We start from the raw sequence: 13,701 nt of genomic DNA on the forward strand, positions 1-13,701 counted from the left end.
ATACATTTATTCTATAGTTATAATCATCGTGTGTGTAAGGTCTGCCTATTTGTCCCTCTATTGGATACATTTTATATGTGTACATATGCCCAGATGCATATATGTTAGGCTGACTTTCCTACGTACACTAAAAACCATTTTCATCTTATGTAAGGTTTAGGACTAAATGAAGTTTTTTTTCATTTGTATTTACAGAAATTAATCTAATTAGTTTCCAAGTGCAAGGAGTGTTTAATTATTCCATGTTGTTACTAAGTGACCAGAAGGATGTTCTATACATTGGGGCTAGGGAAGTCATTTTTGCAGTAAATTCGCTGAATATTTCAGAGAAGCAGAATGAGGTGAGTAATTGTTTTGTTTTCTTGAATGTTATTGTGTATTTCTAGACACACGGGCCCACAAATATGTAGTGCCTGCACTGTGGCGCTGTGGGCAAGGGATCCTAGTGCCTACGCTGTGGCACAGTGGGTGAGGGATCTAGTTCTTGCACTGTGGCGCAGTGGGCGAGGGTTCTAATGCCTACTCTGGCGCTGTGGTCAAGGGATCTAGTGCCTGCGCTGTAGCACAGTGGGCGAGGGATCTAGTTCTTGCGCAGTGGGCGAGGGTTCTAATACCTACTCTGTGGCGCAGTGGGCGAGGGATCTAGTGCCTACACTGTGAGAAAAAGCCCAGTAAGTAGAGTAACTTTGAGGTAAAATATTACTTTATGTATTTCTCATACGACCTAGAGGATGCTGGGGACGACATCAAGACCATGGGGTATAGACGGAATCCGCAGGAGCCATGGGCACTCATAAGACTTTTCAATGGGTGTGAACTGGCTCCTCCCCCTGTGCCCCTCCTCCAGACCTCAGTTTTAGAAAAGTGCCCAGGCAGACTGGATGCACTCTGAGGAGCTCTACTGAGTTTCTCTGAAAAGACTTGTTAGGTTTTTTATTTTCAGGGAGATCTGCTGGCAACAGACTCCCTGCTTCGTAGGACTGAGGGGGCAGGAGCAGAACCAACTTCCTAAAGAGTTTCATGGCTCTGCTTCTTGCTGACAGGACACCATTAGCTCCTGAAGGGTACTGAATGCTAGCCGTGTCTAGATGCTCACTCCCACAGCACGCTGTCACCCCCCTCACAGAGCCAGAAGTCAGAAGACAGGTGAGTATGAGAAGAATGAACTTCTATCAAGCAAGTGACGGCTGAGATCCGGCACGGTTGGCGGGAGCGCAGCGCGCCATTGCTGCCCGCACACACATGCACTGCAGGGCGCGGGAGGTGGGGGGGGGGGGGGGGGTGCCCTGGGCAGCAAAAATATACCTCAAAACTGGCTAACAGGGAGCATAAGGTGCCGCTGGCACAGCCCTACCCCCGCCAGTATAAATATTACTGTGATTACTGAGTGTAAGGATGCGCCATTGCGGGGGCCGGAGCTTCTTCCTCAGGCAGCCAGCACAATGCTCAGCGCCATTTTCTCTCTCTCCTCAGGCTGCAGAGAACACGCTGGTCCTCTACTCCACTTCTGACAAGTACAGGGTGATATTTGGAGGGGCACAGGGCGTTGTGGTGCAATTTTATAGTGTGATTAACTGTATAAAAACGCTGTTTGGCTGTGGGCATTCTGTATTCACACTCATTACTGGCGCTGGGATTGTGAACTGGCTACTCCTATACTGTGTTCCTCTGTCAGACTTTACTGTGGGTCTGTCCTCAAATAAGTCCCAGTGTGTCTGTGAGAGTGCTGTACACGTGTGAGGCATGTCTGAGGCAGGGAGTTCCTCCCCGGAGGAAGCCATTTTAGGGACACAGACTTGTAATGTGGTGGCGCTGCTGGCACACCAAGAGCCTGCATGGGTGAAAGATACGTGACAGTATGCATCTGATTAACCAAAGATTAGATAAGTCTGAATCTAAGGCTGCATGCTGGAGAAAATCTGTGGAAGATGTGATTTTTCAGGATTCTGTTATTCCTTATGCAGGCGGCCCCTCTGGGTCACATAAGAGACCATTTGCGAATGTTGTAAACACTGATACCGACACGGACTCTGATTCTTGTGTCGATGACAGTGACTCCAGAGAGAGAGATCATAAATTGGCGAAAAGTATACAATATACAATTGTGGCTATAAGGGACGTGTTGGATGTTACAGAAACCACTCCTGTACCTCAGAAGAAGGCTTATTTTTATAAGGAAAAGAGATCCAAAGTCACGTTCCCTCCTTCACACGAACTAAATTCTCTTTTTGAAGGGATGTGGGTGAATCCTGATAAGAAATTTCGGATTCACAAAAGGATTCAGATAGCTTACCCTTTCCCGGCTGAGGACAGGAAAAAATGGGAATCGCCTCCGGTGTTAGACAGTGCACTTTCCAGGTTGACAAAGAAGGTAATTCTCCCTGCACCTGGCACGGCTTCACTTAAGGAGCCGGCAGACCGTAAAATGGAAACGACATTGAAATCCATTTATGTAGCCAATGGTACGCTGCTCAGGCCCACTATTGCCTGCGCGTGGGTGAGTCGTGCTATTGAAAAATGGTCAGAAAGCGTGTCATCAGAAATTGACACAATTGATAAAGATGAGATACTCCTTAAGTTAGGCAATATCAAGGACGCTGCCGCCTACATGCTGGAAGCAATGAAGGATATAGGACGCTACCATGGCAGTGTCGGCTAGGCGGGCGTTGTGGATTCGCCAGTGGAACGCGGATGCAGATTCCAAAAGAAACATGGAGGCTCTCCCATATAAAGGTGAGGCCTTATTTGGCGATGGCCTGGATGAGTTAGTCTCAACGGCTACCACAGGTAAGTCGACATTTTTGCCCTCTGCGCTTGCACCGGCAAAAAAGACCTATAACCCGCACATGCAGTCCTTTCGGCCCAATAAATACAGAAAGACGAGAGGTTCCCCCTTCTTTGCAGGTAGGGGGAGGGGAAATGGAAAGAAGTCCGCAGCGGCTCCAGGTTCCCAAGAGCAGAAGTCTACCCCTACTCCTGCCAAATCCTCAGCATGACGCTGGAACTCCCTTGCGGGAGGCCGCTCGGGTGGGGGCACGTCTCAAACTGTTCAGCCAAGGTTGGATTCTGTCTGGCCTGGATCCCTGGGTGTTGCAAATAGTATCCTAGGGATACAAGCTGGAGTTTCAAGACATTCCCGCATGCCGATTTTTCAAATCGACCTTGCCAGTTTCTCTGCCAGAGAGAGAAGCAGTAACAGTGGCAATCCAAAAATTATGTCAGGACCAGGTCATAGTCCTGGTACCGTTGTCACAACAAGGACGGGGTTTCTATTCAAGCCTCTTTGTTGTTCCGAAGCCGGACGGCTCGGTCAGACCGATCCTAAACCTAAAAGATCTGAATTGCCACCTGAAAAAGTTCAAGTTCAAGATGGAATCACTTCGGGCGGTGATTTCCAGTCTGGAGGAGGGGGACTACTTGGTGTCGGAGGACATAAAGGATGCTTACCTGCATGTTTCCATTCATCCTCCTCACCAGGCGTATCTGAGATTCGCGGTTCAGGATTGCCATTACCAATTCCAGACGTTACCTTTTGGCCTCTCCACAGTGCCGAGGGTATTCACCAAGGTGATGACAGAGATGATGGTCCTCCTTCGTCAGAAAGGAGTCAATATAATTCCTTATCTGGACAATCTCCTGATAAAGGCGAGATCCAGGGAGCAGTTGTTACAAAACATCTCACTCTCTCTATCGATACTCCAACAACACGGGTGGATCATAAATTATCCAAAGTCACAGTTGGAACAGACGACAAGGTTGTCTTTCCTGGGGATGATTCTGGACACAGAAGTTCAGAGGGTATTTTTGCCGTTAGAAAAGACTGTGGAAATACAGAAAATGGTAAAACAAATACTGAAACCATCCTGTGTATCGATACATCAGTGCATTCGGTTGTTGGGGAAGATGGTGGCGGCCTACAAGGCCATACAGTTTGGCAGGTTCCATGCCAGAGTATTCCAGTGGGACCTGTTGGACAATTGGTCGGGGTCACACCTGCACATGCACCAAAAGATAATCCTGTCATCAAAAACCAGGATTTCACTCCTGTGGTGGATACACAGCTCTCACCTACTAGAGGGACGCAGGTTCTGGATTCAGGACTGGGTCCTGGTAACCACGGATGCAAGTCTCCGAGGCTGGGGAGCTGTCACTCAAGGAGAAAAACTTCCTAGGACGTTGGTCACATCAGGAAGCCTGCCTTTACATAAACGTGCTGGAGCTGAGAGCCATTTACAACGGCCTTCAACAAGCGGTACATCTTCTTCAAGACCGTCCCGTGCAGATCCAGGCAGACAATGTAACTGCAGTCGCTTACATAAACAGGCAGGGCGGAACGAAAAGCAGAGCGGCAATGGCAGAGGCGACAAAAATCATCCGCTGGGCACAAAAACATCTACAAGCTCTGTTGGCAATATTCATTCCGGGAGTAGACAACTGGGAAGCAGACTTACTCAACAGACACGATCTCCATCCAGGAGAGTGGGGCCTCCACCAAGAAGTCTTCGCAGAGGTGACAAGTCTTTGGGGAGTTCCTCAAGTAGACATGATGGCATCTCGCCACAACAAGAAGCTTCAGAGATACTGTTCCAGGTCGAGAGACCCTCAAGCAGTAGCAGTGGATGCACTGGTGATCCAGTGGGTTTTCCCGTAAGTGTATGTCTTCCCTCCACTTCCGCTGATCCCAAAGGTACTCAGGATCATAAGAAGAACAAGGGTTCGAGCAATCTTCATTGCCCCAGACTGGCCAAAGCGGGCTTGGTACCCAGATCTTCAGGAGTTGCTCATAGAAGATCCTCGGCCTCTTCCTCTTCGCAAGGACCTGCTGCAGCAGGGGCCGTGCGTGTATCCAGACTTAACGCGGCTACGTTTGACGGCATGGCTGTTGAGCGCCGGATCCTAGCCAGGAAGGGTATTCCAAAGGAAGTCATCCCCACTCTTATTCAGGCCAGGAAAGGGGTAACGTTGAAACATTACCACCGTATTTGGAGAAAATGCGTGTCTTGGTGTGAATCCAAGAAGGCTCCTACGGAAGAGTTTCACTTAGGACGTTTCCTCAATTTTCTACAGGCTGGTGTGGAAGCAGGCCTCCGATTGGGATCGATCAAGGTTCAGATTTCGGCCTTGTCAGTGTTCTTCCAAAAACAATTGGCCTCTCTTCCAGAGGTTCAGACCTTCGTGAAAGGGGTTCTGCACATCCAGCCTCCATTTGTGCATTCCAGTGGCACCATAGGACCTTAACGTGATGTTGCAGTTCCTTCAATCAGATTGGTTTGAGCCTCTACAAGAGATAGAGTTGAAGTCTCTCACTTGGAAAGTGGTGATGCTTTTGGCATTGGCATCTGCGCGGCGGGTGTCTGAATTGGGGGCCTTGTCTCACAAGAGCCCTTACCTGATCTTCCATGAAGATAGGGCAGAGTTAAGGACTCGTCAACATTTTCTTCCGAAGGTGGTTTCATCTTTCCACATAAACCAACCTATTGTAGTGCCAGTAGTTACTGACACATTCACTGAATCAAAGTTTCTAGATGTGGTTAGAGCTTTGAAAATCTATGTGGCTAGAACGGCTCGTATAGGGAAAACAGAGGCCCTGTTTGTCCTGTATGCTCACAACAAAATTGGGTATCCTGCTTCCAAGCAGACTATTGCACGTTGGATCAGAAATACGATTCAGCAAGCTCATACTACGGCTGGATTGCCGTTACCGACATCGGTGAAGGCCCACTCCACTAGGAAGGTGGGCTCATCCTGGGCGGCTGCCTGGGGGGTCTCGGCATTACAACTGTGCCGAGCAGCTACTTGGTCAGGGTCAAACACATTTGCAAAAGTTCTACAAGTTTGACACCTTGGCCGATGAGGACCTAAAGTTTGGTCAATCGGTGCTGCAGGGTCATCCGCACTCTCCCGCCCGTACTGGAGCTTTGGTATAAACCCCATGGTCTTGAATTGTTCCCCAGCATCCTCTAGGATGTATGAGAAAACCGGATTTTGATACCTACCGGTAAATCCTTTTCTCCTAGTCAGTAGAGGATGCTGGGCGCCCGTCCCAGTGCATACTTTACCTGCAGTTTTAGTTATTAGAGTTATACAAGTTGTGTTATCTTAGTTCAGCATGTTGCTGCAATTAATTCATGCCTGTTGGCGTGTGTTATGTTAAATGCCATGTGTGCGGCATGGTTGAGGGTGTGAGTTGGTATGTATCTCACCACTAGTATTAAAGCAAGTCCTTCCCTCGAAATGTCCATCTCCCTGGGCACAGTTCCTATAACTGAGGTCTGGAGGTAGGGCATAGGGGGAGGAGCCAGTTCACACCCATTAAAAAGTCTTAAGAGTGCCCATGGCTCCTGCGGAACCACCTATACCCCATGGTCTTGATGTGGTCCCCAGCATCCTCTACGGACTAGGACAAAAGGATTTACCGGTAGGTATCAAAATCCTGTTTTTGTGTGCTAGCTAATGGCTCCATGGGCCGGATGTAATGGCTTGTGAAACAGCCGGATCCCTGAGACTCCGGACGAACTCGTACTTTTTTTTTTAAAGCAGCAAACGTTTACAAGGCAAATCCAACTAGGCTTTGCCTTGTAAATGTTTGCCCTTTTATAAAAACGTACAAGTTCAGCCGGAGTCTCGAAGCTCCGGCCGTCTCGCAAACCATTACATCCGGCTCCATATAGCTAATTAACCATTTTGCTGCTGAAGGTTTTCGCATCATAATGCGGAGGCCATTTTGTTTTAGGTTTCTGCTAGTCACATTGCTGTTTTTAAATTATTATTCTATTCTACCCCTTGCTAAGGAGAATGAGTGACTGAGGCTCATCCTCCGCAGTCTTGCTATATATCCTGAGGACAAGCCCTCTCCCTCCGCAGCAGAGGGGCATGACATAGCCAATCTCTGTTTTACTTGTTTCAGGTAGACCTAGAACCACCTCTGATCAGTCGAACTTTGAACTCATCTCAGTCATTGTGAAAGTAAAACACATAGAGAAAATGTGATTTCATGGTTAACTGAAGATTAGCAGATAAAGACATTTTCCAATAAAAGAAAAAAAAAACTCATGTAGTAGTATATGGTTTACTATAAAAATGCAACTGGCATTTGGACTATTATAAAAATATATTATTTACCGATGTTTTCTGTAAACGTTCTCAAGCCTTGATAGCAGACCTTTCTCATTAACCTCAAAATTCATACTTTGTAAATAAAGCTAGAAATGGTTTTAGTCACTCTTCCTTTTGCCGCGGAGTACAGGCTCCGTCCCCCGAATGTTGCTGTGCACAACACACTGTTTCACCACATGGCAGCATTCTGTCATATCTAAACTCTTTTTTCTCTTCTTGTGTGCTGATTATAAACCAGCCTTTTCTTTATTTCTTTTTTTTTTTAAATTATGTAATGGTTACTTAAAATTGGATCTGTGGGCCGCAGAATGTAGGGAGAAAATAACAATAATTAACACTTGATAGTTCTAATTGTGCATTAGGTGACACTTTATAGCGTATACCATGCAATGCTCGTGTTTCTCTTATATAAGAGAAAATGGTTACAATATCCGTTACTGCTTGGGCATAATGACTGTGCTAAACAGTATTGCAGGGTTTTCTTTTGTCATGCAATTGTAGATATCGCTTATGCCAGACACCAAGTAATTACTAAATAAATGGTTCTCAATTTCTTTTTTACAGGTTTACTGGAATGCCTCAGAACAAAGCAAAGAGTGTGTCCGGAAAGGCAAATCAGAACAGGTTATAGTTTATTTTTTTTTTTATTGTACAGCGAATTCATAGTTTTATTACTATTTGTTGACCAAAAAAACACAACTTTAAATTGCTATGTTTTTTGAAACTGGTGTAATACTTCTTCCCACCAAGAAGCAGTGACTCCCTACTGCAGAAACCTATGCATGCACATATAGCATTTGGAAGAGTTGTGGACTACTTGTAATTATGCTTGTTTATCCTGCAGTGAGTGTGAGAAGGTGGCGGCATAATTCAGCACCTAACTTTAGGTAACAGGGCATGGTTATTGCGGAATACATAATATTTGGCGGCCGTGATGCCGGCTGTCAAGATACCAACAGCGGTATCCCGGCTGCCAGTATGCTGGCAGCAGGGCAAGCGCTAGAGAACCCCTTGCGGGCTCAGTGTGCTCGCCACGCTGGGGGTACAGTGGCACACTGCGCTCACCACAGGTTATATTCTACATCCCGTGGTGCCAGTATTCCCGTGACAGCATTTGACCGCCTGTCGGGTTTCCGGCGTCGGCATTGTGACAGTTGGAATCCTGACAGGTGGTCTCGTGATTGCCTCCCGTTATTGCCGTTAGTCATCTATTACAGCTATCTGCTTGCAGCACTTTTTAAAATGTACTCCTTAGGTTGCAGTCTAAATTGACTTGATTTTCATGTATGCTCACACATGATTGTATTTTCATAAGAGCACGTTGTAACAACCTGGTACTCTTGGGTCATAAATAAATGTTCTAAATGTCTTTCTTTTTAGAATGAGTGTTTGAACTACATCCGAGTACTGCAGCAGCTGAACGAACACACGCTGTATGTGTGTGGAACCAATGCTTTCCAGCCCAACTGCACCTTTCTGGTTAGTTCTGATACATTGGGTTCTGTTTAATGCCCCATCCACATTACATGATTTTTTGAATGATGTCGATGATAACACATTGTTACAATAATTGTCCAGTGTTAGCACAATATTGTTAACGATGCGCACATCCGCAGGTCCTTAACGATATCACCTGTCATCCGAACATGCAGGTCAGTCTGACGATATCAGAATTTACACGTTCACGGTGGTGGCAGGATGACGTCACAAAACGATGTTGTTTAGCGATATAGTTCAGTGTGTATGTACTATGACGTTTGCCTGTAAGTTCAAGAGCAAACACTGACGATATCACTCATGGAGCATATCATCTAGTGTGTACCTGGCTTAAGTGTGGCTGTGTTACCTGGGATAATGAGGCAATCATTGCTACTGGGTTATACTAGATTTCCCTTCACTAGGAGCTCAGACAGGACTCCTTATGGCAGACATAAGAATAAGTGGCTTTAGAAATGATTATTCAGGGTAATCAATTCCGGTAAATTACATTGAGAGATCTTGCACAATACTCCCTTGTTGCTGCAGACTACTATACTATACATGTGGTTATTACCAGTACTAGAAACGGGACCATTCTGGATAAATAAATAAGATTGTGTTGGGTACAGTGCAGGGAAAGCGTCGCATTTGAATGGGTAGATGCGATGCTTTATTGGTCTCTATTGGCGACATGGCAGAGGCACAGCAGACAAAGGGGTGTATAACACAAATTATTATATTGGGGGCAATTCAATTGTTATCGTGGTCCGATCTCCCACCTAAAGTGATATTTAATTGGTGCTCGTTATTGCAATGATCTCGGCCATTAGTGTCTGATTTATTCGCATAAAGCAGCTAAACTAAACTAATAGGCTCAATTGTGAGAAGTGCCGTTTGGGTGCCCAAACATGTTACTCTTTGCACATTTGAGCTTGCCACCCCTGGGGAATGTGAGCTGGAATGCCGGCACTGGCAGCTGTTCACTCTCCACAGGAGCAACAATTGAATAGCTCTGTCAGGTGTGCAGGAGTGATGGCTGCTGGCGCTAACAATTGAATTCCCCCATTTGAGTGACAGTGCTATGACAATCCTATAGATTGTAAGCTTGCGAGCAGGGCCTTCCTACCTCTGTCTGTCTGTTTTTACCCAGTTTTGTTCTATTACTGTTGTTCTAATTGTAAAGCGCAACGGAATATGCTGCGCTTATCTAAGAAACTGTTAATAAATAAATAATAAAATAAATGATGAACTATGAATGATGAACAGTCGTCCGAGTACAATACAGAATGGAAATAAACTGGTAAAATGACAAAACAAAAGAAGAGACAGAAATGGAAAAAAGGAATTCCTTGTTTAAGGTATAATGAAGAGTCTGCAAAGAAGCCCACTAGGGCACCCATATATACCCACATTGTCTCTAATTTGAGCACTGTGACTCAATTCCATTTTTGTTATACATCATTTTGACTGCTGTGCCTCTGCCGCGTAACCCTAGAGACCAATACAGCATCACGCCCACCCTTTCAGGTGCGCATCTTTCCCTATATTGTATCTGACAGTTACTATTATTAGATGCTGAGACCTGTCTATATAGATCTACAGCTACCTAGAACAGTAGTTTCGAAGCTGGGTGCCATAACACCCTAGGGTGCCTTTGGGCACTTGCAGGGGTGCCCTGGGTTAGTGGTCCAAGAACAATTAAAATTATTTACGGCCAATGTAATAGACAAAACCAGTGCTTGTGACTGCCAATCATAAAATATGTAGACAAGCAGAAGTGAATCCTGTCCCAGTAACTGTCCTGTCACCTTGTAACTGAACCTAAGGATGACTTTTAAACACAATTTATTTCATTTTTATATTTTTTTTAATTTCTCAATAAGAAACTTTAGGCCTAGACGTGTTGTGAAAACAATTCTGATGCTGTAGGGCGCCGTGATTCACAAACATTTGGGAACCCCTGACCTAGAGAATTCACTTTTAGTGATCGCTTGGTCTCCCCTTTCTATATATAGATTGTTTGCAGACATGGCAATATTTAGACCTTCCTGAATCCAGGTCTGTTTGTTTTTGTTTTTTTTTTGTTTTTTTAGGTACTAAGTACTTTTACATTAAAAGAAAAATATGAAGATGGTAAAGGAAGGTGTCCTTTTGATCCTGCACAAAGTTACACTTCCGTCTTGGTTGGTAAGTGGGTAATTCTATTTATTCTTAACGGAATGGGGGTAGCAGCTATATACAGCTAAAATAAGATATAGGGGGAATTTAGTTACACCCGAACTGCGCATCTATCGGCCATTTTACAATAAGCTGATCTTAGCTTGCACCTCCATAGGCTGTGAGTAAATATCAGCCTGCTGTAGGGATGTCCATTGACCATCGATGATCCCTAATCATTGATGGTTTATTCCCTATGTCGAATGCTTTCGCCATCGATGGGAGAGAACTCAGATGGTTTCCAGCTATCAATGGCACAGCATAAACTTATATATATATATATATATATATATATATATATATATATATTTATTTATTTTTTTTGCAAGGTGTCAGGACATAGAGCATATCTCCGCCTCTGACATCCGTGAAGCCCCACCCCCTGGCTGTGATTGGCCTGCGGGTCATTCACTGAAATGACAGGGATGACCATCGGTAGGAGAAACATCGATGGTCTCCCATAGTATAGTTGGTGACCATCGATGGCCACTCACAGTTTTGTCACCGATGGCCACCTGTAGCCTGCTGTTACATAATTTGCATGCCCAGTGTATGCAAATAAGGAATCTGGCCAGTAGCTTTGGTATTCATACTTTATAATTGTCAGCCAGTAGCACTGGTTTTCCTATCTCTTGTCGGTAATAATTAGATTTTCTCCTGGACCACCAACCCTTGGCTCCCAGTTTGGGAACCACTGCTACATTTGATATGGTTTCCTTTTATTTCTTCAATTGTTTCTTGGTTAATATTCCTTTCATTTCATCCCCCCCTAAAGATGGGGAACTGTATTCTGGAACATCCTTAAACTTCTTGGGCAGCGAGCCAATAATATGTAGACACACCCAGCAAAGTCAAATAAGAACGGAGTATGCTGTGCCTTGGCTAAATGGTAAGTAAACACGTTATAGTGAACTAATGGTCTCTTTCTTCTGATCTTAGTTTGTTGTTTCTTATCAAGAGGATCAATTAGTTATTTGTGGTTAAAGGGCTAGAAATTTTCCAACAAAGTGGGGAATTCAATAGTTTTTTTTGGGGCGAGCGTTAGAGAATTGGGCGCCCGACTGAACAATTCAATTGTTCTGATCAGGTGCACCCACATTTCTGGTCGCAGCCACCTGAGGTGGAAAAGTGTGTAGTTTGGGTGCTGTAACCAGGACTTTAGATGGGTTTGGGTGCTGTAACCATGACTTTAGATGGGGTTTGGGTGCTGTAACCATGACTTTAGATGGGTTTGGGTGCTCTAACCAGGACTTTAGATGGGTTTGGGTGCTGTAACCATGACTTTAGATGGGTTTAGCAGCTATACGTGGCTAAATCTGGAATTTTTCAGCACGACCTGATCAATAATGGGTGCCAAAAGTCCATTAATTAATGCCACACTCAGAACAATTTAATCCCCCTCCCCCAAGCTGTGCTCTAGTTACTTAGCATTTTCATTTGCAAGCTGATGCAGGATTTGCTGTAGGTACAAATGGCAATAAACAATAAAATGATTCAGCAGGTCTTAAAAACCAGTGAAATAAGATAGAGCATTATTGCCGGAAAGTGTTTTGGACTTTTCTGATGTTTTACAGTTGATTTTATGACCACTCATAGCCACCTCCCCTCAGGCTCTGTCCGCTCTAGAGTTTTATAGGTCCTAGTATTGGACAAATCACTGCATTATTGAATTCTACTGTTTATATTTAAAAAAAGTCCCACATTTATAGTACTTTTGCTGTGTTCAAGGGTTTCTACCTATTTATTTACCTATTTATAACACAGCTCCTAATTCTCATTTTTCAAACACATACTGTAACATGGCAGTTAGGAAGTGGATTGGCTGGTACTGTCACTCTCCACTTTATCACTTTTTAAGGCTTAATACATTTGGAACTTTATGTTATTTTCAAGCATGGAGACTGACTTGGTTACCTCAAATTTTGTACAGAATATGTACAGCTATGGTCATGCACAGTCCAAACATGCTCTTTCACTTCCACAAGAAACACTTTCAGGGCAGAGAAGGATACAGTTATGAATTGCTAAAATAAAACCTTTTTGGGGATTCTTGCTTTGTTGATTGCAAAACTTACATCATTTTTGGTATGGTACTATGTTTTTCTTGCTTATCATGTCTTTCCTTTATATTGTATATAGAACCCATATTTGTACATTCAGATGTAATCCGTGCACCTCAGAATAATCCTGATGGTGAGGATGACAAAGTGTACTTCTTCTTCAATGAAGTGTCTGTGGAGTACGAGTTTTTTAACAAGCTTCTAATACCAAGAATAGCCAGAGTGTGCAAGGTGGGTTGAAAATCATTTTACCATATTTAGTGTTAAAATTCCTAACCCATATACATATATTTCACATATAGGTGGGCAGCGTAGGGTGGATGATGCCTGTCCTACTATTTGTGTAATATTATATGTCTATATTTGCTTTTTATATTGTTATAGTAAAAAGTAAAATTATTTAAACTGTTAGAATGTGTAACCTGCTGCAATTGGGATTGTGTATACTCCATAATGAACTTGCCGCCTTCTCTGTAAAATCATGCTACTTCCATGGCAGCTATAGATGACTTAGACCAGAGTTTCCTAAACTCGGCCATTACAGTCCAGGTTTTAAGGTTATCCATGCTTGAGTCCAGATCGTTAAATCAAATTGACTCAGGTACTATTAATTTCTCTAACGTCCTAAGTGGATGCTGGGGACTCCGTCAGGACCATGGGGAATAGCGGCTCCGCAGGAGACAGGGCACAAAAAGTAAGCTTTTAGGATCACATGGTGTGTACTGGCTCCTCCCCCTATGACCCTCCTCCAAGCCTCAGTTAGGTTTTTGTGCCCGTCCGAGCAGGGTGCAATCTAGGTGGCTCTCCTAAAGAGCTGCTTAGAAAAAGT

The 13,701-nt window shown here is 44.3% G+C and overlaps 1 protein-coding gene across 8 annotated transcripts in view; it reads left to right on the top strand.

The window, feature by feature from the left end:
* SEMA4D (semaphorin 4D) overlaps positions 1 to 13,701 on the top strand; it is a 182,747-nt gene that overhangs the window by 85,754 nt on the left and 83,292 nt on the right. For 6 of the 8 annotated variants that reach the window (XM_063913699.1, XM_063913701.1, XM_063913695.1 and 3 more), the window contains 7 exons: positions 196 to 341; positions 7,681 to 7,740; positions 8,497 to 8,595; positions 8,733 to 8,768; positions 10,689 to 10,782; positions 11,588 to 11,701; positions 12,952 to 13,103. In XM_063913699.1, coding sequence (XP_063769769.1) covers positions 196 to 341; positions 7,681 to 7,740; positions 8,497 to 8,595; positions 8,733 to 8,768; positions 10,689 to 10,782; positions 11,588 to 11,701; positions 12,952 to 13,103 — 701 coding nt within the window. The remainder of the gene's footprint in view (positions 1 to 195; positions 342 to 7,680; positions 7,741 to 8,496; positions 8,596 to 8,732; positions 8,769 to 10,688; positions 10,783 to 11,587; positions 11,702 to 12,951; positions 13,104 to 13,701) is intronic. The other 2 variants (XM_063913700.1, XM_063913698.1) reach the window with 1 other exon arrangement.

Source organism: Pseudophryne corroboree, chromosome 1 (assembly GCF_028390025.1).
Source record: "Pseudophryne corroboree isolate aPseCor3 chromosome 1, aPseCor3.hap2, whole genome shotgun sequence".
In the NCBI taxonomy this organism is placed as follows: domain Eukaryota; kingdom Metazoa; phylum Chordata; class Amphibia; order Anura; family Myobatrachidae; genus Pseudophryne; species Pseudophryne corroboree.